General features: G+C 42.0%; 1 protein-coding gene across 4 annotated transcripts; it reads left to right on the top strand.

Annotated features, from left to right (window-relative positions):
- Positions 1 to 3,058: 3,058 nt before the first annotated feature.
- LOC115102894 (rho guanine nucleotide exchange factor 18-like) lies at positions 3,059 to 25,793 on the top strand. 4 transcript variants are annotated; one of them, XM_029623315.2, is made up of 20 exons: positions 3,078 to 3,191; positions 4,334 to 4,468; positions 7,975 to 8,173; positions 8,330 to 8,470; positions 8,638 to 8,759; positions 8,925 to 9,035; positions 10,000 to 10,243; positions 10,458 to 10,712; positions 13,997 to 14,182; positions 15,854 to 16,072; positions 16,355 to 16,479; positions 16,622 to 16,693; positions 18,486 to 18,533; positions 18,700 to 18,882; positions 19,484 to 19,636; positions 19,843 to 19,971; positions 20,086 to 20,283; positions 20,990 to 21,188; positions 22,895 to 22,999; positions 23,155 to 25,793. In XM_029623315.2, the coding sequence occupies exons 3-20, from the start codon at positions 8,071 to 8,073 to the stop codon at positions 23,334 to 23,336; spliced, it is 2,775 nt and encodes a 924-aa protein (XP_029479175.1). In that variant the 5' UTR covers positions 3,078 to 3,191; positions 4,334 to 4,468; positions 7,975 to 8,070; the 3' UTR covers positions 23,337 to 25,793. The 4 variants fall into 4 exon arrangements, with proteins under 4 accessions (XP_029479177.1, XP_029479175.1, XP_029479174.1 ...); XM_029623316.2 differs by having other exon boundaries at positions 3,090 to 3,142; XM_029623317.2 differs by lacking the exon at positions 4,334 to 4,468 and having other exon boundaries at positions 3,059 to 3,142.
- Positions 25,794 to 26,685: the final 892 nt, after the last annotated feature.

The raw sequence follows: 26,685 nt of genomic DNA on the forward strand, positions 1-26,685 counted from the left end.
TAGCTAAGATTAGCTAGCGTAGCTAACTGTGACTGTTAGCTAGCTACAGTAACTATGTTAACCGGGTGCTTTGTCTAGTCTTAGCTAGACTACCAATGTTTTATAAACAAAAACACTAGCTACAGTTGAAGTCAGAAGTATACATACACTTAGGTTGGAGTCATTAAAACTTGTTTTTCAACCACTCCACATATATTCTTGTTTTAACAAACTATTGTTTTGGGAAGTCTGTTAGGACATCTACTTTGTGCATGACACAAGTAATTTTTATTAGGATTGAATGTCAGGAATTGTGAAAAACTGAGTTTCAATGTATTTGGCTAAGGTGTATGTAAAGTTCCGACTTCAACTGTAGCTCAATTAACTATCTAATATCACACAGGATAGACACTAAATGTATTGACTTAGCTAGCTACCTCTGCTCTAACAGTTGGCTAAGATAGCTAGCTAACATTAATGTTATCTGATGTTAACGGAGAAACTTTTAAAACAACCATGACCATTCAAGAATCTAAGCAAACCACAACGTCCAAACTAATTACTACAAATACAAAAGCTACAATTACATATTTTGAACTTTTTGTTATCTTCTCCGGCTCGCCTCGACTGTTAACCAACTGAGTGACTCTAATAACGACCGTTGGAAAGACAGACGCGGAGTCGGGCTCGAGCAGCAGAGGCAGCTTCTGCTGAATCAGGTGTTTTTGTTTTTGCTAGCTGCCTATTAAGGATACTTAAGCAACGATTGATGTTGGTAATTGATGATACATGTATGATGTTCAGTGGCATCACTGGTGGGTCTCAAATCGTCATTTGAGACCCATATGTTTAGCAAAAGAAAAGTTGCATGTTTTGCATGTTATTTTGGCATTAATATGTGTCACATATCAGTTTACAAACAATGTAAAAAAAAAAAAGTGTTAATAAAGCTGCATACAAACATGTCTCTTTTTTGCTCTTGAGTAAGGCAGCTCAAAAATGCAGGTTTCAGCCTAGCTCAGTGCTTTTTGTGATGGTGGGGCAGCCAGCGGAAAATACACAGCGTAGGGGTTGGTAATGTTCTCTAGTTGCACCGTGATTGGCTCAGTGTTCTGTCACGCATGGGGACACTACTTCACTGCAAAATCTACAGGGAGAACTCCAAAATTCAAGCCCCTTGGGTGCTGCCATAGATTTACATTAGAAGTGCCCATCCAAGAAGGCTCAAGGTAATTGGTAAAATGACATCAAATCACATATCTACCGTAGCTTTGATTGGACTGATCATGTCAACATGTTATTTTCAAAATCTTAGCTAGCAAGCTAGTCAAGCAGTCATCATCATGAATCAAGTCGACAATCTACTGGCAAACCCTTTTCATTTCTTGTCATATGAAGAGAAATTAGAGATAAAACGTATTGGTGCTCATCGGCTTTTGGACATAAACATTACACAACAAGTTGGAAATCGCAAATTCAACAATGAGTGGATTGGATGAAATCAGTGGCTAACTGCAAGCGTTGCAGAGGAATCACTATTTTGCTACCCCTGCCTGCTATTCGGTGGAGAGGGTGTGTGGTCCAAGTCTGGGATTAACGGTCTCTTTTCCAAGTTTAACAGGATAAGCATTCACACGCAAATACCATCAGCCAGAAAAGGTTGAATACATTGGCCATGCTGTCAATCCAGCATTTACTTCTGCCGCGTTCAAAACAACTGGAAACTCGAAACTGGGAAATCTCAGACTTCAGTAAATTCACGACAACTGGGAACTCGGAAAAGAATGAGCTCAGACTGGGAAAATACGTTTTGAAAGGTCATCCAACTCAGAATTGCAAGTCAGGAACTCTGGCCTCTTTCTAGAGCTCTGACCTGAAGATCAGTGACATCATGATTCAACCTTGTTTTTATCTGAGTTCCAAGTTGTCTTGAATAGACCATAAATCTGTATGTTGTGCTGTAGCTGTTAGTAGCCCATGTGCCTCACCCTAATAATTTGGTCCCTTTTCCCTCAACTTAGCCCACTGTTCTGACTTGGTGGTGCACATGTAGCCTATAGCCTGTTTTAGAGAAATGTAATCATTGAATATTGTAAGAGCTTTCATTGTCTGCTTATATGCCTCATTTATCTTACGGCTCTGACTTTGGTGTACAGGGAGAATACTGTAAGAACGGCCCATGTTCTGAATTCTGTCGCTGTACATTTCAAAGGTGCTAAACAAATAGTTATTGACTACGTCCATCTTAGCTCGCTCATTGTTTTATTTTAAATTACGGATTGCAATCTTATCCGCTCATCGTTACCATATGCCATAATTTGTACATCTCAATTGTCAGTAAAAAAACTTTTTTTTTTAAGCAAGTCAGCCATGTTTTAAAAAATGCAGTAAATTAGTCTGAATGCACTGTTTCGCTGCCAGAGAAGGCTATCTTGATAGCCAGGTATGGCGGTGGTATGGATTCACTCCATGGTGATGAAAAGAAAGTAGGTCCTAGCAGTTTGTGGGCACCGTTTGTCACCGTTATAGTCCAATGAATGTATTGTTTAGTGTTGTGTGTAGTGGCTTTGCTGGCATGCATTAAACAAATATATGTTGAGATTGCCTCACCAAAATGTACATGCTAAAATCGCCACTGGTAGCAACCTAACCATTATGAAACTTATATTTGATCAAATATACCTTATATGTAGCAAATTAGCAATTACATGTTTTGTTGACCAAATTCGACACTCATTAACCTCCATACAAAGATTCCTCACTTCGTGGTCTTATTTTGGAGGGCAGAATAACCCTCCAGCTTTGCCTCTTTCTCTGGTTGCGTTTAACTATTAAACGAACGGCTCCCAGAATGCACTGAGAAGGTAGGATAACATAAAGAATGATAGAGGCTTCTAGTTGCCAAAAGGGCTTTCACCTATTTTAATGTTGTCAGCTCGGTGGGACTTGCAACTTCATTGGCTGAACTCTCCTGGTGACCCTGTTGGAGTCATGTCCAACCAGGTAATCAGGAAGGATCCGCCAATCGTGAAGAAGAAAATTACAGACCCTATAAAGGCACAGATAGAAAGTGTCCTCTATCTATCTCTATGTAGGAAACGGCGCAGGCTCGTACACGCAAACGCTGTCGATGCTATCCGGGATCCTTAGCAGCTGATACAAAGTAACAACATTTTTACTACAGTTTGTGCTGGAATTAGTTCGAGGGTGGGGTAAGAATTTATCGAGACTATCGAGTTGATGTCGTATTTTATAATTTTATTTCACGGGCAAATGAAATACTTCTTGTTGACTTAGTCAGGTCAGGTGTTACAGCCTATGTGGACCTGGCAAATGAATGTTGCTAGGTTGGTTGGGTCGCCATAAAAACGTTAAATTGTAATGATCCCAGTCATTTTAACTTGAAATAACTTTTCGAAAATTCTACCGACATGTATTTGACGTACTGAAATGAAATGCTTTACAAACATATGCCTTGTAGCCTTCATACTTAAATTCATACACCAATGCAATATTTGCTCAAAATAAGCTGTTGAAAGTCATTCAAGTCACTTGGATGTTATCTGTTGTCAAACTAAGATTTTGAATATCCATCTCTCTCCAAGACATCAAAGTGTAAACGTTAACAGACACCCACTTGTACCTATTTATCTACACATTTCTCGCCACCACTGAAATTAACACCTGCCATTCACACTCGGGACTATTCCCTGTTAGGGAGTGAAAAGGTTCTAAACCTCAGTGGCAGTGTTTAAAAACAGTACATTACATTAGAAAGCCAGATCATCATGGACCCTGTTAGAAGATCTGACAGGTGTCACGATCACCTCTCAGATAGAAACTAAACATGGGACACTGTTGAGCAAGCGACCTATATGGTGTGGGGGGGGAGCAGGAGCCCTGGGCCAGACCAGGCCAGCCCAGCCATTAGTGAGGCTGTATTCTGTATTTTTCGGTTTGTTCATGCAGAACCCCTGATGGGAGTAGGTCACATGATTATAAGTAGGCCTAGCTAGCTGTGCTGGAGCTCACTCTCTCTCACTTACTCACACACCACTCACATCATTTTCCCCCAACCCAAGGATTTAGACTCTCGCCATGAGAATTCACCTCCACAGTCCACAAACGCACGCACAGAGCGAGAGAGCAAAAGGGAGAGAAATATACGTTTAGCTATTTCCTGTTAATGAGTAAAGTGTGTCAAGGCCCCTACCCTGTGGACATCATGAAGGGAGCATGTTGAACATTTGCTAGTGGCAGTGTACTGACTAATGTTTTACAGGCAGTCAATGTTGTAGTGAAGTATAAATGCCATTTACGCACCTTTTTTATTTTGCATTACATTCGTTTACAGAATTTTTTTCTGGGAGAATGCATTGAAAGTAGAGAAAGCATTCATCTATTGGCACTGCGTTCACCTGCCGGGATACTTGGCTGACCTGTATTTCACGCTCTACACCCCCTCTCCCCTCCTCCCCTTTCCTCCCAGGTCAGTATGGGGAAGTGTAAAACTTACATTCCTAAATGGCACCCTATTCCCTATGTAGTGCATTACTTGTATGGGCCCTGATCAAAAGTAGTGCACCATGTAGGGAATAGGGTGCCTCTTCTTGACTCTCTGTGTGCTGTAGGAGGAAGCTGTGTCCTGTCTGTTGTGTACTTAACACGTGAGCCAGAGACTGTAGCGACAGAAGGGTGTGTGAACTGTGTCTTTAGTACCCAGCTGTGTGATCTAAGCCACACACATTCACACACACACATGCAGCCAGTGGGTTACTTTCCTCTATGGCACACACTCCTGTCTGTATGTTTCGGCCAGCCTTGGTGTCACTAGGCTGTCACTGGTGTGTGTGTGTCCACCCACCCAGTAGAGAGAGATCTTTGAGCTACAGTGGTTGGACATATAAGACCAAACTTGCTCTGAGGCCCATACATACTGATGGTGTACTGACATTTTACATGGGACATAACCCTTTCTCCATCCTTTTTAGCATGACATATGCTTATGACTTTTTTTTCCTTATAAAGGATCTATGAAGGCTTCATGAAGTTGATAGCATATTTTATTTCAATGCAATTTAGTTGATGGGGTCAGTTCACAACTGTGACCGTTAGGTCTATGCTATGATACTAATGAACATCAATCAAGTTCGTAGGAGCATGTCAAATTGGGTCTCAAATTAAAGCTAAGAGACTAATTATTTATTTTTAAATGTAGGCATATTTACATATTTTTTTACATCCTAAAAGGGGTCTTAGAAAACATCTACAGTACCAGAAAAAGTCTTCCGTTTTTAGAAATGCATCAAAAAACAATGATGTTGAAGACCCCTGACAAGTTATATTAACACTTTTTAATATTTAGTTTTGGAGAAAATGTTTGCCTCTTGTAAGTTTAAGAAATATTGCCTTGTGCCTCGAAATTCCGTTAACAAAAAACACATCTTAAAGATATTTTTTTATTTCTCCCTCATGAAGAGGGAGGATAATGAACATACACAGAAGTAACAAGTAAAGATAGACCTATCAATTTGTGTTTTTACTGATATCAATTTTATGTATTAATTAAGTGATTAAAACTCAAAATTCCGTTACCAAATCAGTAACGGGATTTCTAAAAATTAAAAAAAACGGTAACGGAATTTCTGCAATTGAATTTGTTACAATGGGAAATCATAGTTGTCACAAACCACAGTTGGGTTCACACTTGGATAGCACAGTACAGTAGAGTACAATAAAGAAAAGGAGAGTATAGTTCAGTACAGTATAGTAGAGCACACTAAGCTGAATTCACTAATGTATTGTGCTCTACTCTACTGTACTGTGATCTACTGTGCTGTACTTTGATGTCCAAACTTGCAGTGGTGGAAAAAGTACCCAATTTGTCATACTTGAGTATAAGTAAATATACCTTAATAGAAAAAGTAAAAGTAAAAATTACCCAGTAAAATACGACTTCAATAAAAGTATTTGGTTTTAAATATACTCAAGTATCAAAAGTATAAATAATTTCAAATTCCTTACATAAAGTAAACCAGGTGGCACCATTTTCTTGTTTTTTAGCTAGGGGAACACTCCAACACTGAGACTTCATTTACAGATAGCCAGGGTCACACAACAACACTGACATTATTTACAGATAGCCAGGGGCACACTCCAACACTCAGACATAATTCACAAACGAAGCATGTGTGTTTAGTGAGTCCGCCAGATCAGAGGCAGTAGGGATGACCAGGGATGTTCTCTTGGTAAGTCTGTGAATTGGACAATTTTCCTGTCCTGCTAAGCATTCAAAATGTAACGAGTATGGAGGAAATGTATATCATTTTCTTTAGGAATATAGTGAAGTAAAAGTTACCCCCAAAAACTACTTAAGTAGTACTTTAAAGTATTTTTACTTAAGTACTTTACACCACTGCAAACTTGTGAAACATAGATGACTAGGATTACTTCAGATTTGATTACCCCAATGCTGTTACTGGGTGTAAATCCTCTTCACTTACTGTAGTTCAATAACCAAAAATGATTTTTTTCAAAGTCAATGTATCATGCCATAGCTGATACCCCATTCTTTCTGCAGACATCGTGGAATCCTAATTCGAAAAACGTGGACACAAAAAACTGAGGGAGATTTTACTGAAATTCATTATGAATTGTTAAAAGGATTCATTGTGCATAGAGTTGTATGGGTTGTTAAACTTTGAAATCAATGTTTTTTTATTTGGCATACTTTTTTATAAAAAAAATCTGAGTCTCGGTGCAAGTTCTTGATCCTGGAATTGCCCCCTGCTCTCTTGTGTTGTGTGAATTCTCCCTCTCTGTTCCTCGCCCCTGCCATGTGTGTTGTCAGTGGGCTCGTCTGACTAGGGCTGTGGTGCTGTAAGTGTGTCAAACCAGCTTTCTTTCCTTTCCACACCACAGGCTTTGTTTCTGTGCTGTAATAGAAAATAGTCTGTCAGGATTCAACACGATCTAATCCTCTTCTTGTCTGGGGTATTTTCAGGCTTTTGATCGTTTCAAGGAACGGTAGAAATAGTCTAGAATGTCATTGTGTGCTCTAGCCTTAAGATTTCCCTTCACTGGAACTATGGGGCAGCCCCAGAGCTACTACTCCTCCACCAAACTTTACAGTTGATACTATGTGTTTGGGCAGGTAGCATTCTCCTGGCATCCACCAAACCCAGATTAGTCCGCCGGACTGCCAGATGGTGAAGCATGATTCATCACTCAAAGAGAATGCGTTTCCACTGCTCCAGAGTAAAATGGTGGCGAGCTTTACGCTACTCCAGCCAACGCTTGGCATTGCGCATGGTGATCTTAGGCTTGTGTGCGGCTGCTCGGCCATGGAAACCCATTTCTTGAAGTTCCCGACGAACAGTTATTGTGCTGATGTTTCTTCCAGAATCATTTTGAAACTCTGTAGTGAGTGTTGCAAGCGCTACACGCTTCAGCATTTGGCGGTCCCGTTCTGTGAGCTGGTGTGGCCTACCACTTTGTGGCTGAGCCGTTATTGCTCCTTGATGTTTCCACTTCAAAATAATAGCTCTTACAGTTGACCATGGCAGCTCTAGCATGGCAGAAATTGGATGAACTGTCTTGTTGGAAAGGTTGCATCTTATGACGGTGCCACGTTAAAAGTCACTGTGCTCTTCAGTCTGGGCAATTCTACTGCCAATGTTTGTCTATGGAGATTGCATGGCGGTGTGCCCGATTTTTATACACCTGTCAGCAATGGGTGTGGCTGAAATGGCCGAATCCACTCATTTGAAGGGGTGTCCAATTTTTTGTGTGTATCTAATCTAAAATCAGTTTAAACATCTAAAATTATAGTAGGTCACAACAAACAAAACACTGTCTTTACATGAAACCAAACTTCCAGTACCGTATGTGGTATTGTGACCTGGCCATGTTATTTCTCATTAGCTTTACAAATTAGCAATTAAATAACAAAACACAATGTAATACAAATGCAATCTCTCTCCTCCCTCCATCCAGCAATCCTGTATACAGGTTCCATCCCCCAGGCTCCCATGGCCTACCCATGGCCTTGGTCCCATCATCCTGACCTTTAACCCCCACATACTGTAACACATGGATGACCTGGATGCTGTCCGAGGACTTTCTCCTCGACCCCCTCCTCCTGAGGACTCTGTGTCCCTCTCCTCGTCCAGCACCGACATCATCAACTTAGAAGGTACAGGATCAGGGAGTCAGCTACGCTACAGTAGTTGCAGTAGTTAGTCCTGTATGTGTTATTGTACCTGCCTTATGTTTGTTGTGTGTTATTGTGACACTTTGTTTTGTGTGTGTCTAGATGTCCATTAAGCTGTGTGTGTGTGTGTGTGTGTAGATGGCCACTACAGTGCCCTGCTAGCGGAGTTGGAGGCTGATGCTCAGGACCTAGAGGGAGAGTCCTGGAGTGTCTCTGTGGACCAGCAGTACATAAAGAGGCTACACAAAGACGCTATAAAGAGACAAGATGTCATCTATGGTAAGACTAATAGCTAGGGTAGCTGATCTTATCATTAAAGAACTGATTTGGGTGATGATGATAACCATTGCTACAATTATGTTGATGACTTTATAACAGTAATAATGATGACTATGGTACTAACTTTATAACCATAATAATTATGATGCTGTGTGTGTGTGTGTCAGAGTTGATCCAGACTGAGGTGTCCCACATGCGGACCTTAAAGCTGCTGCTGAGTGTGTACCAGTATGAGCTGAGACGCAACCTACAGATGGAGGAGACTAGGCTGGACAGGATGTTCCCTCAGGTAACACACGGAGAGATGGGGAGAGAGTGCGAGAGATCGGAGACAGAGCCTTCAGATGAAGGAGCATAAGCTGGACTGGATGTTCCCTCCGGTGACTTCATCTCCTGCTTAAAACCAATAGGTGTATTACATGTACAGCAATCATTTCCTTTACTCTTCCATCAGATGGACAGCCTGCTGCACATCCACCAACACTTCCTGTGGTGTCTTAGAGACTGCCGCGACGGACAGAATCACTACACAGTCACACAGCTGGGAGCTATACTCATCAACCAGGTAGGAACCATTACACCCTTACACAGACTGGTAGGAACCATTACACAGTCACACAGTTGGGAGACATACTCATCAACCAGGTAGGAACCATTACACAGACAGGTAGGAACCATTACACAGTCGCACAGTTGGGAGACATACTCATCAACCATGTAGAAACCATTACACTGTCACACAGACAGGTATGAACCATTACACTGTTACACAAACAGGTAGCAACCATTTATTACACAGAAGGGTAGGAACCACTGCACTGTAACACAGACAGGTAGGAACCATTACACAGTCACACAGACCAGGGAAAACGCCTACCACCTCTCATTTAAGCCATGGAAGTTGAAGGCCGACCCCGGTACTACAGGCATTGTTAGCAAAAAACATGATCCCCAATTTTAGTGAATGGATAAAATGGCAATCTTCGTGAAAATATTGAAGACAATCAAAGTACCAATAATTGCTTCTAATACACCAGATGTTTATCTTCGAACCAATTATTTTAAAATCGCACACAGAATAAGTTATTTTTGTTGCTAATGGCCGCCTGCAGTACCCAGGTCCGCCTTCATCTTGAGTTAATGAATGTGAAGGGGCAGCACTGAGCTAGCCTGCAACTTCACTTCCTGGAATAGCTCAAACTGCGCATGTTGTCTCCATGAGACACCATCTTAACCGACTTAATTTGGCTTCAATGCGCTATTGAGTCTTCACATAGGAATGGTTTCACGTGACCGATGGCTTGGTCCATTCATATATACAGTCATTGAAACAGACATGTAGACAGACATGTAGGAACCATTACACTGTAACACAAACAGGTAGGAGCCATCAACTAGATAGCCCCCCTCTCTCTCTTTGATTCTGAGAAAGCATTCTCAAGAAATCATGACTCTCTCTGTACTATCCCTTTGTCATACCTGATGCTTGTTGTTTACCTGATCATTATCATGATGATGTGGTGGTGTAGTTTTCAGGTGAGATGGGAGAGAGGATGAAGGAGAGCTATGGAGAATGCTGCAGTCACCACACAGATGCTGTCAGCTTCTACAAAGAACAGCTACAGAACAACAAGAAGTTCCAGAACTTGATTACGAAAATCGGTCGGTTGTCCATCGTGCGGCAGTTAGGAGTCCCAGAATGTATTCTGTTGGTGACTCAGCGGCTCGCAAAGTACCCCTTTCTTGTCGAACGCATTCTACAGAACACTGATGGTAACTAACAGACTCCGTTAAGTAACTGAATGCCTTTAAGGTGGGTTCAGCTGGGCAAGGATGCATATCTCTTTGCACTCAGTCCCCAGGCCCAGCATGCTTGATAACTGCGCTGTTCACAAATTAAATTAGATTTTACTTCCTGAATTGACTGAATTTAATTAGAATGAACCCAAACCCAATCCTCTACTCTCATCCCATCTTCTCCCATCAGCTGACAGTGAGGAGCACGATGCCCTGGCCCAAGCTCTGGTTCTGATCAGAGAGACCATCTCTGCTGTGGACTCTCAGGTCCATGACTATGAGAGGGCCTCTTGGTTGAGAGACATAGGCAGCAGTTTGGAACCTCATTCCCGCGGCAGGCTGAAGGATGGAAGGGTGTTCAAGAGAGAGGACCTGGCAGTGGGGTCCAGAAACCTGCTCCATGAGGGGGCTGTCAACTGGCAGGCAGCCAACAGATGGCTGAAAGGTGATTTAAAAAGAAATGGTCAAATCCAAAATTATTGGCATCCTTGATAAAGATCAGCAAAAAAAACATGTCAAATAAATAATACACATACTGAGCTATATTGTATGCAAAAACAATTTTTTACATGTAACATTTTTTCTCTCAAAAAAATTGGGGTCAAAATTATTGGCACCCCTCTTTTCGGAATCTTTCCAGATCCTTGATATCCTTCATCTGCGCTTGTGGACTACCCAAACACAGGTTTTCACCGTGGTTCAAGTCCGGAGACTGAGATGGCCAATGCAAAATGTTGATTTTGTGGTCAATTAACCACTTATTTGGGGTTATTGTCTTGCTGGAAGATCTGCTTTCGGCCAAGTTTCAGCCTCCTGGCAGAGGCCACCAGGCTAAAATGACCTGGTACTGGGTAAAGTTTATGAGTTGACCTTTAAAATATTATCTGGTATTTTTGTATGCTTCTTAGCCAGTAGTTCTGAAAGTAGCGTCCACGAGCCAAAAGTGTACAGTTACAGTGAAGTATTGGGACAGTGACACATTTGTTGTTTTGGCTCTGTACAGTCATGGCCAAAAGTTTTGAGAATGACACAAATATGAATTTTCAGTCTGCTGCCTCAGTTTGTATGATGGCAATTTGCATATACTCCAGAATGTTATGAAGAGTGATCAGATGAATTGCAATTAATTGCAATGTCCCTATTTGCCATGCAAATAAACTGAATCCCCCAAAAACATTTCCACTGCATTTCAGCCCTGCCACAAAAAGACCAGCTGACATCATGTCAGTGATTCTCTCGTTAACACGGGTGTGAGTGTTGTCGAGGTCAAGGCTGGAGATCACTCGGTCATGCTGATTGAGTTCGAATAACAGACTGGAAGCTTCAAAAGGAGGGTGGTGCTTGGAATCATTGTTCTTCCTCTGTCAACCATGGTTACCTGCAAGGAAACATGTGTCATCATCATTGCTTTGCACAAAAAAGGGCTTCACAGGCAAGGATATTGCTGTAAGATTGCATCTAAATCAACCATTTATCGGATCACCAAGAACTTAAAGGAGAGCGATTCAATTGTGGTGAAGAAGGCTTCAGGGCACCCAAGAAAGTCCAGCAAGCGCCAGGACCGTCTCCTAAAGTTGATTCAGCTGCGGGATCGGGGCACCACCAGTACAGAGCTTGCTCAGGAATGGCAGCAGGCAGGTGTGAGTGCATCTGCATGCACAATGAGGCGAAGACTTTTGGAGGATGGCCTGGTGTCAAGAAGAAGATGCCACTTCTCTCCAGATAAAACATCAGGGACAGACTGATATTCTGCAAAAGGTAGAGGGATTGGACTGCTGAGGACTTGGGTAAAGTCATTTTCTCTGTGGTCAATCCTCAAGAGGCGGGTGGACAAACACAAACCCATAAATTCTGACAAACTCCAAGCATTGATTATGCAAGAATGGGCTGCCATCAGTGTGTGGCCCAGAGGACTTGAAAAAGAAAGGTCAACACTGCAAATATTGACTTCATGTAATTGTCAATAAAGGCCTTTGACACTTATGAAATGCTTGTAATTATACTTCAGTATTCCATAGTAACATCTGAAAAAAAATCTAAAGACACTGAAGCAGCAAAATTTGTGGAAATTAACATTTGTGTGATTCTCAAAACATTTGGCCACGACTGTACTCTAGCATTTTGGATTTGAAATGACACAATGAAAACGAGGTTAAAGTGCATACTGTCAGCTTTAATTTGAGGGTATCTTCATCCATATCGAGTGAACCCTTTAGAAATTACAGCACTTTTTGTACATAGTTCCCCCAGTACCAGGTCATTTTAGCCTGGTGGCCTCTGCCAGGAGGCTGAAACTTGGCCGAAAGACTAAAGGTATTGGGACATATTCACTTGTGTGTATTAAAGTCGTAAAAGGTTAAGCATTTAGTCCCATATTCAAAGCACGCGATCACTACATCTAGCTTGTGGCTACAAATTTGTTGGATGCATTTGTTGTTTGTTTTGGTTGTGTTTCTGTGTTTGTTTTTGTTGTGTTTGTTTTTTGTGCCCAATATAAATGAATGATTCATTATGCATTGTCATTTTGGAGTCACTTTTATTATAAATAAAAATAGAATATGTTTCTAAACACTCCTACATTAGTGCGGGGACTCCCGTGATTACGGATAATCTTACATGAAGTGTGAATAATGATGAGTGACGGACGCACAAATCTCAAACCCCCTCAAAAGCATGTCTTGAGGGTTTGATATTTCTGCGTCTAACTTTCTCGCTCATCATTATTCACAATTCATTCAGGATTATCCATAATCATGGTAGCATCCACATTAATGTAGAAGTATTTAGAAACATTATATTCTTATTTACAAAAAGGTGACTCCAAAATGACACAATACATTATGAATCATTCCTTTATATTGTGCATAATCTGAAACACAACCAAAACAAACAGCAAATGCATCCATCCTTGATCTAGTCATTGTGTGCTATGAATATGGGACCAAATACTAAACTTTTTATTACTTTAATACACAGGAATTTGTCCCAATACTTTTGGTCCACTAAAATGGGGGGACTATTTACAAAAAGTGCTGTAATTTCTAAACCGTTGACCCCATATGGATTAAAATCCCCTCAAATTAAAACTGACATTCTACACTTTAACCCCATAGTCCATTGTATAATTCCAAAGTGCTGGAGTACAGAGCTAAAACAAATGTGTCACTGTCCCAGTACTTTTGAAGCTCACTCTATGTGCACCAAGTCATTGCTCTCGCTCTGTGTGTGCATCTTGCTAGCTGTCACTCAAATAGTGAGGGGCTGAAGCTCATTGGCTGAAACTCGAATTGCTAAGGGCATTGGCCAGTGTGGGGTTTATTTATGTTCATGCATCCTTATTTTGACGCCAAACCCACCACTGGTGTGCGTGGCCAAAGAGATCTATTTTCATGTCATCGGAACATAACACTGGTTCCAATCCAAGTTCCAATGCCATTTGGCATCCAAGTGCCAACTCCAGGCTTTTAGATTTGTTGGATGACATTAAAATAGAGCTCTTTGGCCACGCACACTGTGGAGGAGCAGCTGTACAGTGAACGGGAGGAGGCCAGGCTAAACCAGTCTCAGAGACTTCCAAGGTAAAAGACGCTACCCATACCAGCTCTACCCGAGCGCTTCAAAATGTCCTCAACAGCTGCCCGCAACTCCCATTGTCGCGTCATATGGAATATATGTGTGTGTATCTGTAGGTCTGTTTTTTTTCTGACCATAGAATCTGTGTGTCTCCAGGGAGTCTGTGTATGAAGGATGCCCAGATCATGCAGAGCCTGACAGAGAAGCTGCATATGTTTGCTGACATGGCGGAGGCTGTAACAGGGCTGGAAGATGTAGCTAATCACTCTCGTCTGCTGCTCCGCAGTGACGACTTAGACCCCCAGCAGGGGGAGACACTGCTCAAGGGGGCCATCACTGAGGGTAAGTTTGTATGACAAATCCACCCCTAGACCTAATGCAATTGTGGAGATCTGAGAGGATTTGATAGGTTAAAGCAATATTGTAATAGCTCCACTGTCACCTCTGATAGGCTGGCCTTGGTACTCCTGCTAGGTCTGATAGGATCTGATAATAGGGAACTTAACCCTTTTCTTTAGTAAATCTGATATACAGTTGAAGTCAGAAGTTTACATACACCTTAGCCAAATACATTTACACTCAGTTTTTCACAATTCCTGACATTTAATCCTAGTAAAAATTCCCTGTTTTATGTCAGTTAAGATCACCAATTTATTTAAAGAATGTGAAATGTCAGAATAATATAGTAGAGAGAATGATTTATTTCAGCTTTTATTTATTTCATCACATTCCCAGTGGGTCAGAAGTGTACATACACTCAATTAGTATTTGGTAGCATTGCCTTTAAATTGTGACAAACGTTTCGGGTAGCCTTTCATAATTCCCACAATAAGTTGGGTGAAGGTTGGCCCATTCCTCCTGACAAAGCTGGTGTAACTGAGTCAGGTTTGTAGGCCTCCTTGCTCGCACACGCTTTTTCAGTTCTGCCCACAACTTTTCTATGAGATTGAGGTCAGGGCTTTGTGATGACCACTCCAATACCTTGATTTTGTTGTCCTTAAGCCATTTTGCCACAACTTTGGAAGTATGCTTGGGGTCATTGTCCATTTGGAAGACCCATTTGCGACCAAGCTTTAATTTCCTGACTGATGTCTTGAGATGTTGCTTCAATATATCCACATACATTTCCATCCTCATGATGCCATCTATTTTGTGAAGTGCACCAGTCCCTCCTGCAGCAAAGCACCCCACAACATAATGCTGCCACCCCCGTGCTTCACGGTTGGGAGGGTGTTCTACGGCTTGCAAGCCTCTCCCTTTTTCCTCCAAACATAACGATGGTGATTATGGCCAAACAGTTCTATTTTTGTTTCATCAGATGAGAGGACATTTCTCCAAAAAGTACAATCTTTGTCCCCATGTGCAGCTGCAAACCGTAGTCTGGCATTTTTATGGCGGTTTTGGAGCGTCTCCTTCCTGAGCGGTATGACGGCTGCTTGGTCCCATGGTGTTTACACTTGCGTACTATTGTTTGTACAGATGAACGTGGTACCTTCAAGCGTTTGGAAATTGCTCCCAAGGATGAACTAGACTTGTGGAGGTCTACAATGTCTTTTCGTAGGTCTTGGCTGATTTCTTTTGATTTTCCCTTTTGATTTTTACATCCACAGGTACACCTCCAATTGACTGAAATGATGTCAATTAGCTTATCAAAAGCTTCTAAAGGCATGACATCATTTTCTGGAATTTTCTAAGCTGTTTAAAGGCACCGTCAACTTTGTATGTAAACTTCCGACCCACTGGAATTATAAGTGAAATCATCTGTCTGTAAACAATTGTTGGAAAAATTACCTGTGTCATGCACAAAGTAAATGTCCTAACTGACTTGCCAAAACTATAGATTGTTAACAAGAAATGTGTGGAGTGGTTGAAAAACGAGATTTAATGACTCCCACCCAAGTGTATGTAAACTTCCAACTTGAATTGTGAATACTTATTGACCCACCATGAGAATCAAATGTCAGCTTATCAGTCAGATAATCAGCTTTTAGTTTATTCTTCTTCTCTCATCAGTGGAGAATCTGCAGAACCTTCTCCTGTCCGGTGTGACTCTGAGAGACCCCTACCCCCCTCCAGAGGACTTCCTGGGATCACGGGGATACAGTTTGAGACCCGAAGATCTAAGGGTCCTTCAAGGGGGGCTAGGCCTTGGGGGGCTGCGGAACCTAGCCGCACTCAGGAGAGCCGAAACCTTAGAGGGCTATGTCTGCAATCCCATACCTCTTATGAAGAGTAAGTATACCGCTCAGTCCAACTCATATAGATGGACTATGGTTGCTGGATTTACCCCTACTCCTCTCTGATTCAGAGGGGTTGGGTTAAATGCAAAAGACACATTTCAGTTGAATGCATTCAGTTGTACAACTCACTAGGTATGCCCTTTCCCTTATTATACCACTGTTCGTATTAATATCTGGTCATACTGTATCATTCCCCTTATCTCACAAATCCAGTGTTTTCTTTGGAACACAGTTGAAAGTTATTTGTTCAACATTTGCTGTGCATGTTTTCCAGATGGTAATATACAGGCGGGAGAACGGCCAGGCAGTGTGGCGGTACAACCTCTAGACAGAGGTCAGCATTCAAACTCTGACCCCCAGCTACAGGACCTTGACCAGTCAGAGAGTCTGGAAATGTCGGTGAGTGAGTGGCTGTCCCATTCTCTCCCTTTCACTTCCAAGTGGGCACTTGTTCCCTCCTACAAGTGTGCTATTGTTCTCTCCTCAGGGAGGGAGGTATTGACTGGTTTAGTTCGTCTGATTCATGGTATTGTGATTACAGGCTGATGAGTCACCTGCACCAGCATCATACTGGACTTCTCCATGCCCAAATCCATCCTTTCCTGAAGCTGAGGTTAGTGTTGCTAGATGACTGAAGTCTGAACATAACTTGATGTTTAGGTTCATGAATATCTGCAGTCACACTTTTTTTTATTGTGCTAACCTGTTGGAGCCAGTTTTTGTATTTTATTAGTTATGCAAATATTTGTCTATTAGATAATATTTATATTTAAAGGATCATTTAATTTATTTACAGTGCTGTGAAAAAGTATTTACCCCCTTTCTGATTTTCTCTATTTTTGTATATTTTTGACACTGACTGTTTTCAGATCAAATCCTAATATTAAATAAAGGTAACCTGGAATGCCCTGTTTCGTTTTCGAGAGACATAACAACGTTTCACTTTTGACACATCTGTCCATAGAACATTCTTGACAATCATCCAGGTGCTTTTTGGCCAACTTGAGTTGACTTTTTAGACGACATGGGTCCCGTTATGTCTGACGAAAACCAAACACTGCATTCCACAGTAAGAACCTCATACCAACGGTCAAGCATGGCGGTGGTAGTGTGATGGTTTGGGGATGCTTTACCTCCACGGGACCTGGATGACTTGCCATCATTGAAAGAACCATGATTTCTGCTCTGTATTATAGAATTGTATTTTTTTTCTCCAATTTTGATCTTGTCTCAATCGCTGCAACTCCCCAACGGGCTTGGGAGGCAAATGTCGAGTTATGTGTCCTCCGAAACATGACCCGCCACACTTCGCTTCTTAACAGCACCATTGTGTCGGAGGATACACCCTTCAACTGACGACCGAAGTCAGCCTGCAGGCGCCCGGCCCGCCACATAGTCACTAGAGCGAAACCCTCCCCTAACCCAGACGACGCTGGGCCAACTGTGCGTAGCCCTATGGGACTCCCGATCACGGCAGGTTGTGACACCTCCTGGGATTGAACCCGGGTCTGTAGTGACACCTTAGACCGCTGCGCCACTCGGGAGGCCTGTATTAGAGAATTCTAAAGGAGAATGTCAGGCTATCCATCCGTGAGCTGAAGCTGGGTCGTGGAGCAAGACAATGATCCAAAACACAGAAGCAACTCTACATCAGAATGGCTGAAAATCTACAAATGTAAAGTTTTGGAATGGCCTAGTCAAAGTCCAGACCTAAACCTGATTTTAAATGTTGTGGCATAACCTGAAATGAGCAGTTCATGCATGAAAACCCACAAATATTTCTAAGTTAAAGTAAGAGGGGGCCAAAATTCCTCCACAGCGATGTATGATCAACAACTCTACGAAGTGTTTGGTTGCAGTCATTGCAGCTAAAGATGACACAACCAGTTAATGATTGTAAGGGGCAATTTCTTTTTTCACACAGGGGCATTGGGTATTGTATAACTTTATCAAAATGTTGTGTTATTTGTTCACTCAGGTTCCCGTTATCCAACATCAGGTTTTGGTCAAAGATCTGATAACATTCGGTGTCAAAAAAAAAGAGAATCAGAAAGGGGGCATATTATTTTTCACGGCACTCTGTGGTTTATGCATTAATTTGGTTATGCTCTATTATTTGAATTCTAATAGGCCAATTACTCCCTCTATCCTCAATTAGTTGTAAGTATGGGTGGGCCCGCCCGGATATCCACATTTTGGGTATATAGAAACAGGAAGTGAGGCCTACGCGTTATGGCAAATGTTTTACCTTGATCTAATTTGTATACCTGGAATACTGGAACCTTTTGTTTACCTTGCAGTTATTTGTTTGGATTCTTGTGTGCATCTCAAATCTTGCAATTGGTTTTCCCACGGCTATTCGAAAGCTGCTACACAACCTTATTTCTATCTCTCTCTCTCCCCAGTTCTTTGACAGAGTGCTGCTGCTCTCACAGAAACTCTACAGTCTGCTGGTAAGACATACTGTATCTATTCTTTACATTCTACAGACAGTTGCTACGATTGGCCGGTCTTCTCTTACTATTAGATAGGTTTTAACTGTGTCCCCTGACTGTCCCCTGGTCTGAAGTTTGTCCTCTGCCTCCTGGTGTTAAGTTTGTTCCCTGCCCGTCCCCGTAGGCCATCGTGTCCCAGCAGGACAGCCACATTGAGTTGCAGCGTGCCTCGCTGTCAGAGCGTGAGCATCCGGGCCGTCCTCGTGGAAATGTGCTCCTGGAGCAGGAGAAACAACGTAACATGGAGAAACAGAGAGAGGAGATGGCCAACTTCCACAAGCTGCAGACACAGCACAGACAAGAACAGGTATTGAACTAGAACACTGTTTATTACATTATAGAAATGGAGAGAGGAGATGGCCAACTTCCACAAACTGCAGACAGCACAGACTAGAACACAATTTAAACTCCTGAAGTAGAAAATGGTTTATTATGTTAGAGAAACGGAGAGAGACACCATCAGGAACAGACAAAATCAGGAACAGGTAGCTAGAATAGAGCTTTAAACTGCAGACACTGTATCAGTTATTATGTCTTTCAGCTTTTACCAAAATATAGCCATGTTGTATATGTATACATACAATCTTGTTATACGGTTACACCTGCTGGATGAATTTCCTGTGTCTTTATTTTTATCTCGATTAATCCTCTTATCTATTGTGTTTTATCTATGATATCTCTCATCTCTCTGCCTCACAGGTGTCAAACTCGTTCCATGGAGGGCAGAGTGTCTGCATGGTTTTTGCTTCTCCCTTGTACTTGATTGATCACTGATTTACTTAGGAACATTCCTCGCCTGGTTTTCTAGTTGCTCCAGCAGAAACTCAGGCCTCCATGTAATGAGTTTGACACCCCTGCTTATCTATCTCACTTTTCTCTCATTGCTATTTGATCCATCTCATTCTCAGGCTCGCTGGGAAGAGGAGCAGGCGTGCCACCAGTTGCAGGCGGAGGTCCTGGAGGCAGAGCTAAGACACAGAGAGGAGGAGTGTAGGAGACTGAAGGAGAAGCTAGCAGAGGAGAGGGGGGAGCTGGAGAGATGGAGAGAAACCTACCAACAGGTTTCTGCTTTGTTTTGTTACATTATACAGTGTTACAATATAACAATGGTGGTCTTACTGTGATAAGAGTGTCTGCTAAATGACCAAAATGTAATATGGTCTATTAAGAGGTTGTTTTTTTTAACACAAAGCATCAATTGCCAATTTTATCCAAGTGAGTGCTGCTGGCATGTTTCCATTGTTCATGTGACTTACCTTACCAACAGGATCTGGAGAGGCTGAGAGAGTCTACAAGGACTGTGGAGAAACAGAAGGAACGCCTGGATTTACAGATGAAGTTGAAAAAGAACAAGACCATTGCCAAACCTGGGAGTTTTAACTTCAACACTCAGCAGGTGAGGAGGTGGTGTGGTCGTTAAGGGCTGAGGACCAATAGTGAGAGGGAGGTTAATTATGCATTTATTTACATTGATTTTTAGGTCACCTGGTCATTCTCTTCTTCTTCTCAGGCTGTCCCCCACTCCCAGTCGTTTCGAGGGGACCTCCCCCACTCTGCTTCCTTCCGAGGGGACCTCTCACAGTCGTTCCGAGGGGACCTGATTGGTGGTTGGACCACGGGAGGTGACGTGACCCCCATCCCAGCCTCTAAGGTCCACATCCAACCTAGCCTCTCTCTAGCCACAGCTTTCCTGGAGCCACCCCCAGAGGTGAGACATAGCTAGGACGTAACTTGAGCTAGACTCCATGGATGGACAGTATACCAACCACAGATAGGGTTGACAAATTCCGGCAACTTTCCCCAAATTCTAGAAATAGGAAGATTTGTGTAAGAAGTAGAAGATTTGTGTAATATTTTGGAAAAGTTAACGGTACTTTGCAAACCCTATCCACAGGACTATGTGAATGTGTGTTAACCTTCCAGCGTTTTTGTATTCTATTTGTTGTACTGTAGTGTATTGATATTTTGTATGCTGACCTCACAAAATGCATTTCCATGAAAAGTGACAAAGTTCCCTATCAGATGGTACACCCGATACAACACTCTTACGAGTTTGATCCCTGTAGCTGTGTGTTGTAACTCGTTTCCCAGTAGTTCCCAGTGTTCCCAGACACTTCCGCCCAAATGCGAGTCTGGTGGACTAACGTGTCAAACTTGGCCTTCATTAGCCAATACAGAAAGAGCAGGAGAAACTCCCAGAGCATAAGCATTGACTTAATCTACCAACCAATCATCTCCGACAACTAAGGTTGGGTGGTATTCAGATTTTCATAGCGTCATACAGTTTCTGTACCACCCGGAGTATACGGTATTACCGGAAGTGCACACAAGGGACGCCATTTCAAAAAATAACTGTGCGTGATAGCGTGGGGACAAGGTTACAGTGTTCCTAACTTTACATTATTGTGTTATAGGTTCCCCTTCATAGGGAGAGCATCAGCCCTGCGCCCCCTAAAGCGGAGGTTCCCATTCACCTGATCAGCACCACCAACCAGGTGGTCCACAAGCCAGGGGCTGTGCAGCAGCAGATCCCCACCAAGCTGGCTACCCTCAGCAGCAAGGGCAAGGAGAAGAGCAGAAAAAAGGGATCGCACCAGCGCATGCATAGTGCAGGTCAGAACACAGCACTGTAGAATATAACGGAATAGTTCATTACAGACATGGTAGAAATGATCACATAAAACTATCCACACTGGATGGTTAGATGCTCCTATAGTTTTTATTAGCAATGTATTGAAGACAAAGGCTCTTCATCGGGCTTTTTGGGAAGGGGAGGACCATCCTCAGTGAATTTTATAAAAATAGTGAAACATAAAAAAAGTGATCATATACTACATATATTCACATGTCACCAAATAATAGATTAAAACACACTGTTTTGCAATGAAGGTCTACAGTAGCCTCAGCAGCACTCTGTAGGGCAGCACCATGGTGTAGCCAGGGGACAGCTAGCTTCTGTCCTAGTCTGGGTATACTGACTTCAATACAAAACCAAAGAGGCTCAAGGTTCTCAACAGCCTTCCATAGATTTACACAGCACAGGAGGTTGGTGTCACCTTAATTGGGGAGGACAAGGGCTCATGGTAATGGCTGGAGCAGAATTAGTGGAATGGTATCAAATACATTAAACACATCCTTTCCATGTGTTTTATGCCATTCCATTTACTCTGTTCCAGCCATTATTATGAGCCGTCCTCCCCTCAGCAGCCTCCACTGTTACACAGAAATTATGACAACTTCCGGAGGACATCCTCCAACCTCAGAGCTCTTGCTGCATGAACTGACATGTTGTCCACCCGATCAAAGGATCAGAGAGGGAATCTAGTACTGAAAGCATAGCTACAGCTAGCTAACACTGCAGTGCATAGAATATGGTGAGTAGTTGACTCGGCGAGAGAAAGATGACAATAGTTGAACAGTTTGAACAAATTAATTTCTTAAATGGAGGAGCAAATGGAGCTAGCTAGTTTAGCCTACTCAAACACCCAGCTCAAACAGAGAGGGATGCTATGTTAGCTAGCTGGCTATGACTGTCCAACACTTGAACTCTTCCAAGTCAAGGTAAGCTTTTGGTTTGACTAATTTATTGCCACCGGGGCCCGCCTTCTAAACTGCTTACTGACTGTACACTGTACAGCATGATTGTAGTGGGTTTACTAACACATTAGTTCTATTAGCTATGTTGACTAGGACATCACTTTAGCTAATATGGTGAAAATTATGTAGGCTGTATGTATTGGTTATGATATGAAGGTTTAGCTTGGACATTTCCCCCCTGGTCATAGACAGCTGATGTGTTGTGCATTGAAGTCCACAAGCGAAGGGAAAAGGTGAGAGGAAGAGAGTGGGTAGATGTGAGAAGGAATTGAACAAGCTATGAAAGTGAACTGTTTGCGTGTGATCAGGGGTGTATTCATTCTGCCGATTCTGTTGAAAAACGTTTCTTAAACGGAACCAAACAGGGATAAACATACCTGAATTTGTCCAATAGAAACTCTAGTTTGCAACTGTGCACCTACATTGTAAACGTTCATTCATAGCTAGGTTGAAGCAACCTCATAGGTATAGGGAGAATTCAAGTAGTAGCCTAAATCTATCGATGTTACATTGAACTGGGTGAATTGGATACGAATGACAGTCATTCAATATGCTGTTATAGAAATAAGGCCATGCTTATAAAAAATGGTGTCCTCATCTTAAACAGCACCAACCGCCACTGGTGGGATCATGATGTCAGATCTTTGAGCAAATTATAACATTTACCTCCACTGTTGATATTTTCTATGTTAGGGAGTGAGTAGTTGTCTTTCTTCCTGCAGCATCTATAGACATGTCTCAGGTGGTGCCGATCAGAGTGACAAGAAAAGAGGGCGGGAGTCTGCGAGGGAAGAGGACTGTGAGTCCTCACAGGAGCTACCAAACAGGTAAGACGAGAACCTCGGGATTTCCAGATACACATTATCAGATTATTACCATGACTGGAGATGTGTTTTAACGTCTCAGGATCTAAATTAACATGGCGCACGCATGTACAGACACACAATGAGTAAGTTAACCCTATGTTGCTATCCCTCCTCAGATCGTTTCTTTAGTCCTCCAGTGCCTCTGTCCAATGCCAAACACTCCCAGACCCTATTGTCTAGCAGCAGCATGAGGATGAACAGCCAGAGCCACTTCCCTCCACCCGAACCTCCCCATCCTCCACCCTTCCCAAAAGACATAGCTAGCAAACCAACCAAGGAACGCGTAATCTACCTGTAAGGCCACAGGGTAAGACCAAAACCCTATGCCAGTGGTCTGCTACTGGGTGCCTGTGTGCCAAAACCGGTCCACAAGTGATTTTATTTGGCCCTCAAAAGCAGTCTGTTCTGATCAAAGTAAAGATGTGATTTTTAAAATATTTGGACTGATTTGGCTTTTCTAATTCCTTGTACTTCTTGAGTGCCTGTTGAATTTCCAAAGACATTTATATTGTTCTGATGAGTGTTTCTGTCATGGTTTAAGAGAAAGTGTCTCTAACCACTCACGTCTTTACTTTTAAAGGATTCTTATTCATGTTGAGCAGTGGTGTTAGGAAGCTGTTTATTATTTTAACTTGTTTACAGATCTGAGGTGCCAAGTATGTTTAATTCTCAGAGCACATTAGAAACTACTCTAATCTATATAGTCTACCTGCTGCTTGAAATCAGAATGTCTTAATGAAAATAATGCATTTGTCATAGCTACATTTACTTCCATACATTCTATCTGTTAGAGGGAATAATAACTGTATGGGGTTCTGGTGTATTTTAACACTGAATAATAATGAAAAGAGATGATGCTAATTCTGCTGTGGTTTCTGTCACGAGGGAGACAGGAATGGGTGTCATGACAGTTTGTGGACTGTTGAATGCAGAAGGCCTGACCACTCGATATCAATGCTCAAAATGGACTGTAGTAAGTCAAGTTTTACCACACAGCTTCCCTGTGTGTGTGAATGTACAGAAATGTTAGGACACTGTGTTTAGTTTGAACTGGAGCAAATAGTTTTTCCTTTTTGCTCATTGTGTAACTGTAACAAGGTTATGTTCTGGGAACCAAGGTAACTTGTAAATAATGTTTTAATAATGAAACTTTTTGAATTATGTTTTAATATGGGGGAGGTTGTTTGGAAGGATTTGTGAATTATGTTGCTCACAGTTTCCAGTGAATTAAAACACGTTATATACAGGGCCTTCAGAATGTATTCATACCCCTTAACTTATTCCACATTTTGTTGGGTTACAGCCTGAATTCAATGAGTGAAAACATGTAAAAAATGAAAAAGGTTTTGCAAATGTAATACAGAAATCAAATTTACATCCCCTTTGCTATGACACTCCAAATCGAGCTCAGGTGCAACCAATGTTCTTTGATTATCCTTGATGTCACGACTAATTTGTTAAATTGTTTGGACATGAATTTGAAAGAAACACCTGTCTATATAAGGTCCACAGTTGACAGTGGATGTCAGAGCAGAACTATACTATGAAGTCCAAGGAACTGTCCTTAGAGCTGAGATAAAATTGTGATGAGGTATATATCTGGGGAAGGGTATAAAACTATTTCTAGATTGTTGAAAATTTCCAAGAGCACCGTGGTCTCTATCATTGGGAAATTGAAAAAATATTGAACTACCCAGACTCTGTCTAGTTGGCCTTCCGTCCAAACTGAACAAGAAGGCCCTTGGTCAGGGAGGCAATGACCACTCTGACAGAACTCCTTGACTGAGATGGGAGAACCTGCCAGAAGGACAACATTCTCTACAACACTTCACCAATCTGGCCTTTATGGGAGGATGGCCAGACGGAAGACACTTCTGAGAAAAGGGCACATGACAGCACACCAGGAGTTTAGAAAAAAGGCATGTGAAAGACTGCGATCATAAGGCAAAGGTTTGTGGTCTGAATGCAAAGCACCGAGAAAACCAGGCACAGCTCACCAACTGTCGTGAAGCATGCTGGTGGCAGCATCATGCTATGAGGATGCTTGTCAGTGGCAGGAACTGGGAGAGTGGTAAGGATAGAGGAAACATTGAATGGAGCCAAATACAGGCAAATCCTCGATGAGAACCTGCTTCAGAGTGCAAATGACCTTAGACTGGGGGGGCGCGAAGATTTACGTTCCAACAGGACATAAGCATACAGCCAAAGAAACACTGGAATGGCTTCAGAACAATAATGTAAAAGTCCTTGAGTGGCCCAGCCAAAGCCCAGACTTGAATACCATTGAAAATCTATGGAAAGACAAAGATTGCTGTTCACCACCACTATCTAGCGTAACAGAGCTTGAGAACTTGAATGGAAGAAAATCCCCAAATCCAGATGTACATAGCTCATACAGACATACCCAAGATAACTGAAATCTATAATCACCGCCAAAGGTGCTTCTACAAAGTATTGACTCGGGTATGTAAATTAGATTTCTGTATTTAATTTTGAATGCAAAAATGTCTACACATGTTTACACGGTCATTATGGCGTATTGCATGTAGAGGGGCAGAAAGTATTTCATCCATTTAGAATTCAGGCTGTAACAACAAAATGTGTAATAGGTCAAGGGGTATGAATACTTTCTGAAGGCACTGAAGATCTATGGTCTGACTATTCTGTTGTAATATCATTGTTCTGCTGAACTGTTGTTCTTCCCATCCACAGCTGATAGAAATAATAAAAAGAAAGAACCATGATGATGTATGTAGCCAGCCTTGCCTGTCCAGTCAATGTCATCTCTGAATTATTCCCCTCCTACCCTTTCCAGTCTAAAACAGAAATAATGATTTTATTAGGATGCCAATAGCGACAGCTAGTCTTACTGGGGTCCAAGACACAATACTTAACAATTTACATTTAAAAACATGAACATGTTTGTTTGCATCTATCAGTTACACATTTCATATCAGTACATACACAGGAAGTAGGTCACATGGAGAGGTGTTGCTGTATTTGTTGTTTTAAACAGGTTTGCTGCTCACTTGTGCTATATGAGATGGAAGGGAGTTCCATGCAATTATGGCTCTGTATAATACTGTATGTTTCCTTGAATTTGTTCTGAACCTGGGGACTGAATAGATCCCTGGTGGGGTAAGTGTGTGTGTGTGTAAGTTTACTATTGCAAACAATCTGGAATTTAACACATTCATGTTTCTTATAAAAACAGGAATTGATGCAGTCAGTCTCTCCTCAACTCTTAGCCAAGAGAGACTGGCATGCATATAATTGATATTAACCCTCGAATTACAATTAAAAGCTAAATGTGCTGCTCTATTCTGGACCAGCTGCAGCTTAACTAGGGCCTTCTTTGCAGCACTTGACCATATGACTGGACAGTAATCAAGTGAAGATAAAACTTGAGCCTGCAGGACTTGCTTTATGTGTGTTGTCAAAAAAGCACAGACCTCACCCTACCTTTACAACTCTCAAATCAATATGTTTTGACCATTACATTTTCCAATCTAAGGTAAAATGGACTGTAACTCTTTGTTTAGGGCTGCTGTGGTTGCGTACCCCCCCCCCCCCAACACACACTTTGTGACCAAAACATTTTAGTAACCCACCCCAGTGACAGCAAAGAACTTATGTTTTAATGTTCA

This window comes from Oncorhynchus nerka, linkage group LG20 (assembly GCF_034236695.1).
Source record: "Oncorhynchus nerka isolate Pitt River linkage group LG20, Oner_Uvic_2.0, whole genome shotgun sequence".
Lineage (NCBI taxonomy): Eukaryota > Metazoa > Chordata > Actinopteri > Salmoniformes > Salmonidae > Oncorhynchus > Oncorhynchus nerka.

What these genes read in the sequence shown, in the direction of transcription:
- LOC115102894 (XM_029623317.2), top strand. Translation starts at nt 8,071, where the DNA reads ATGGATGACCTGGATGCTGTCCGAGGACTTTCTCCTCGACCCCCTCCT. An exon ending in CACAGCACAGACAAGAACAG is followed by an intron (nt 18,883 to 19,483) that starts GTATTGAACTAG and finishes TCTCATTCTCAG; the next exon opens with GCTCGCTGGGAAGAGGAGCA. An exon ending in CCAGCGCATGCATAGTGCAG is followed by an intron (nt 21,189 to 22,894) that starts GTCAGAACACAG and finishes TTCTTCCTGCAG; the next exon opens with CATCTATAGACATGTCTCAG.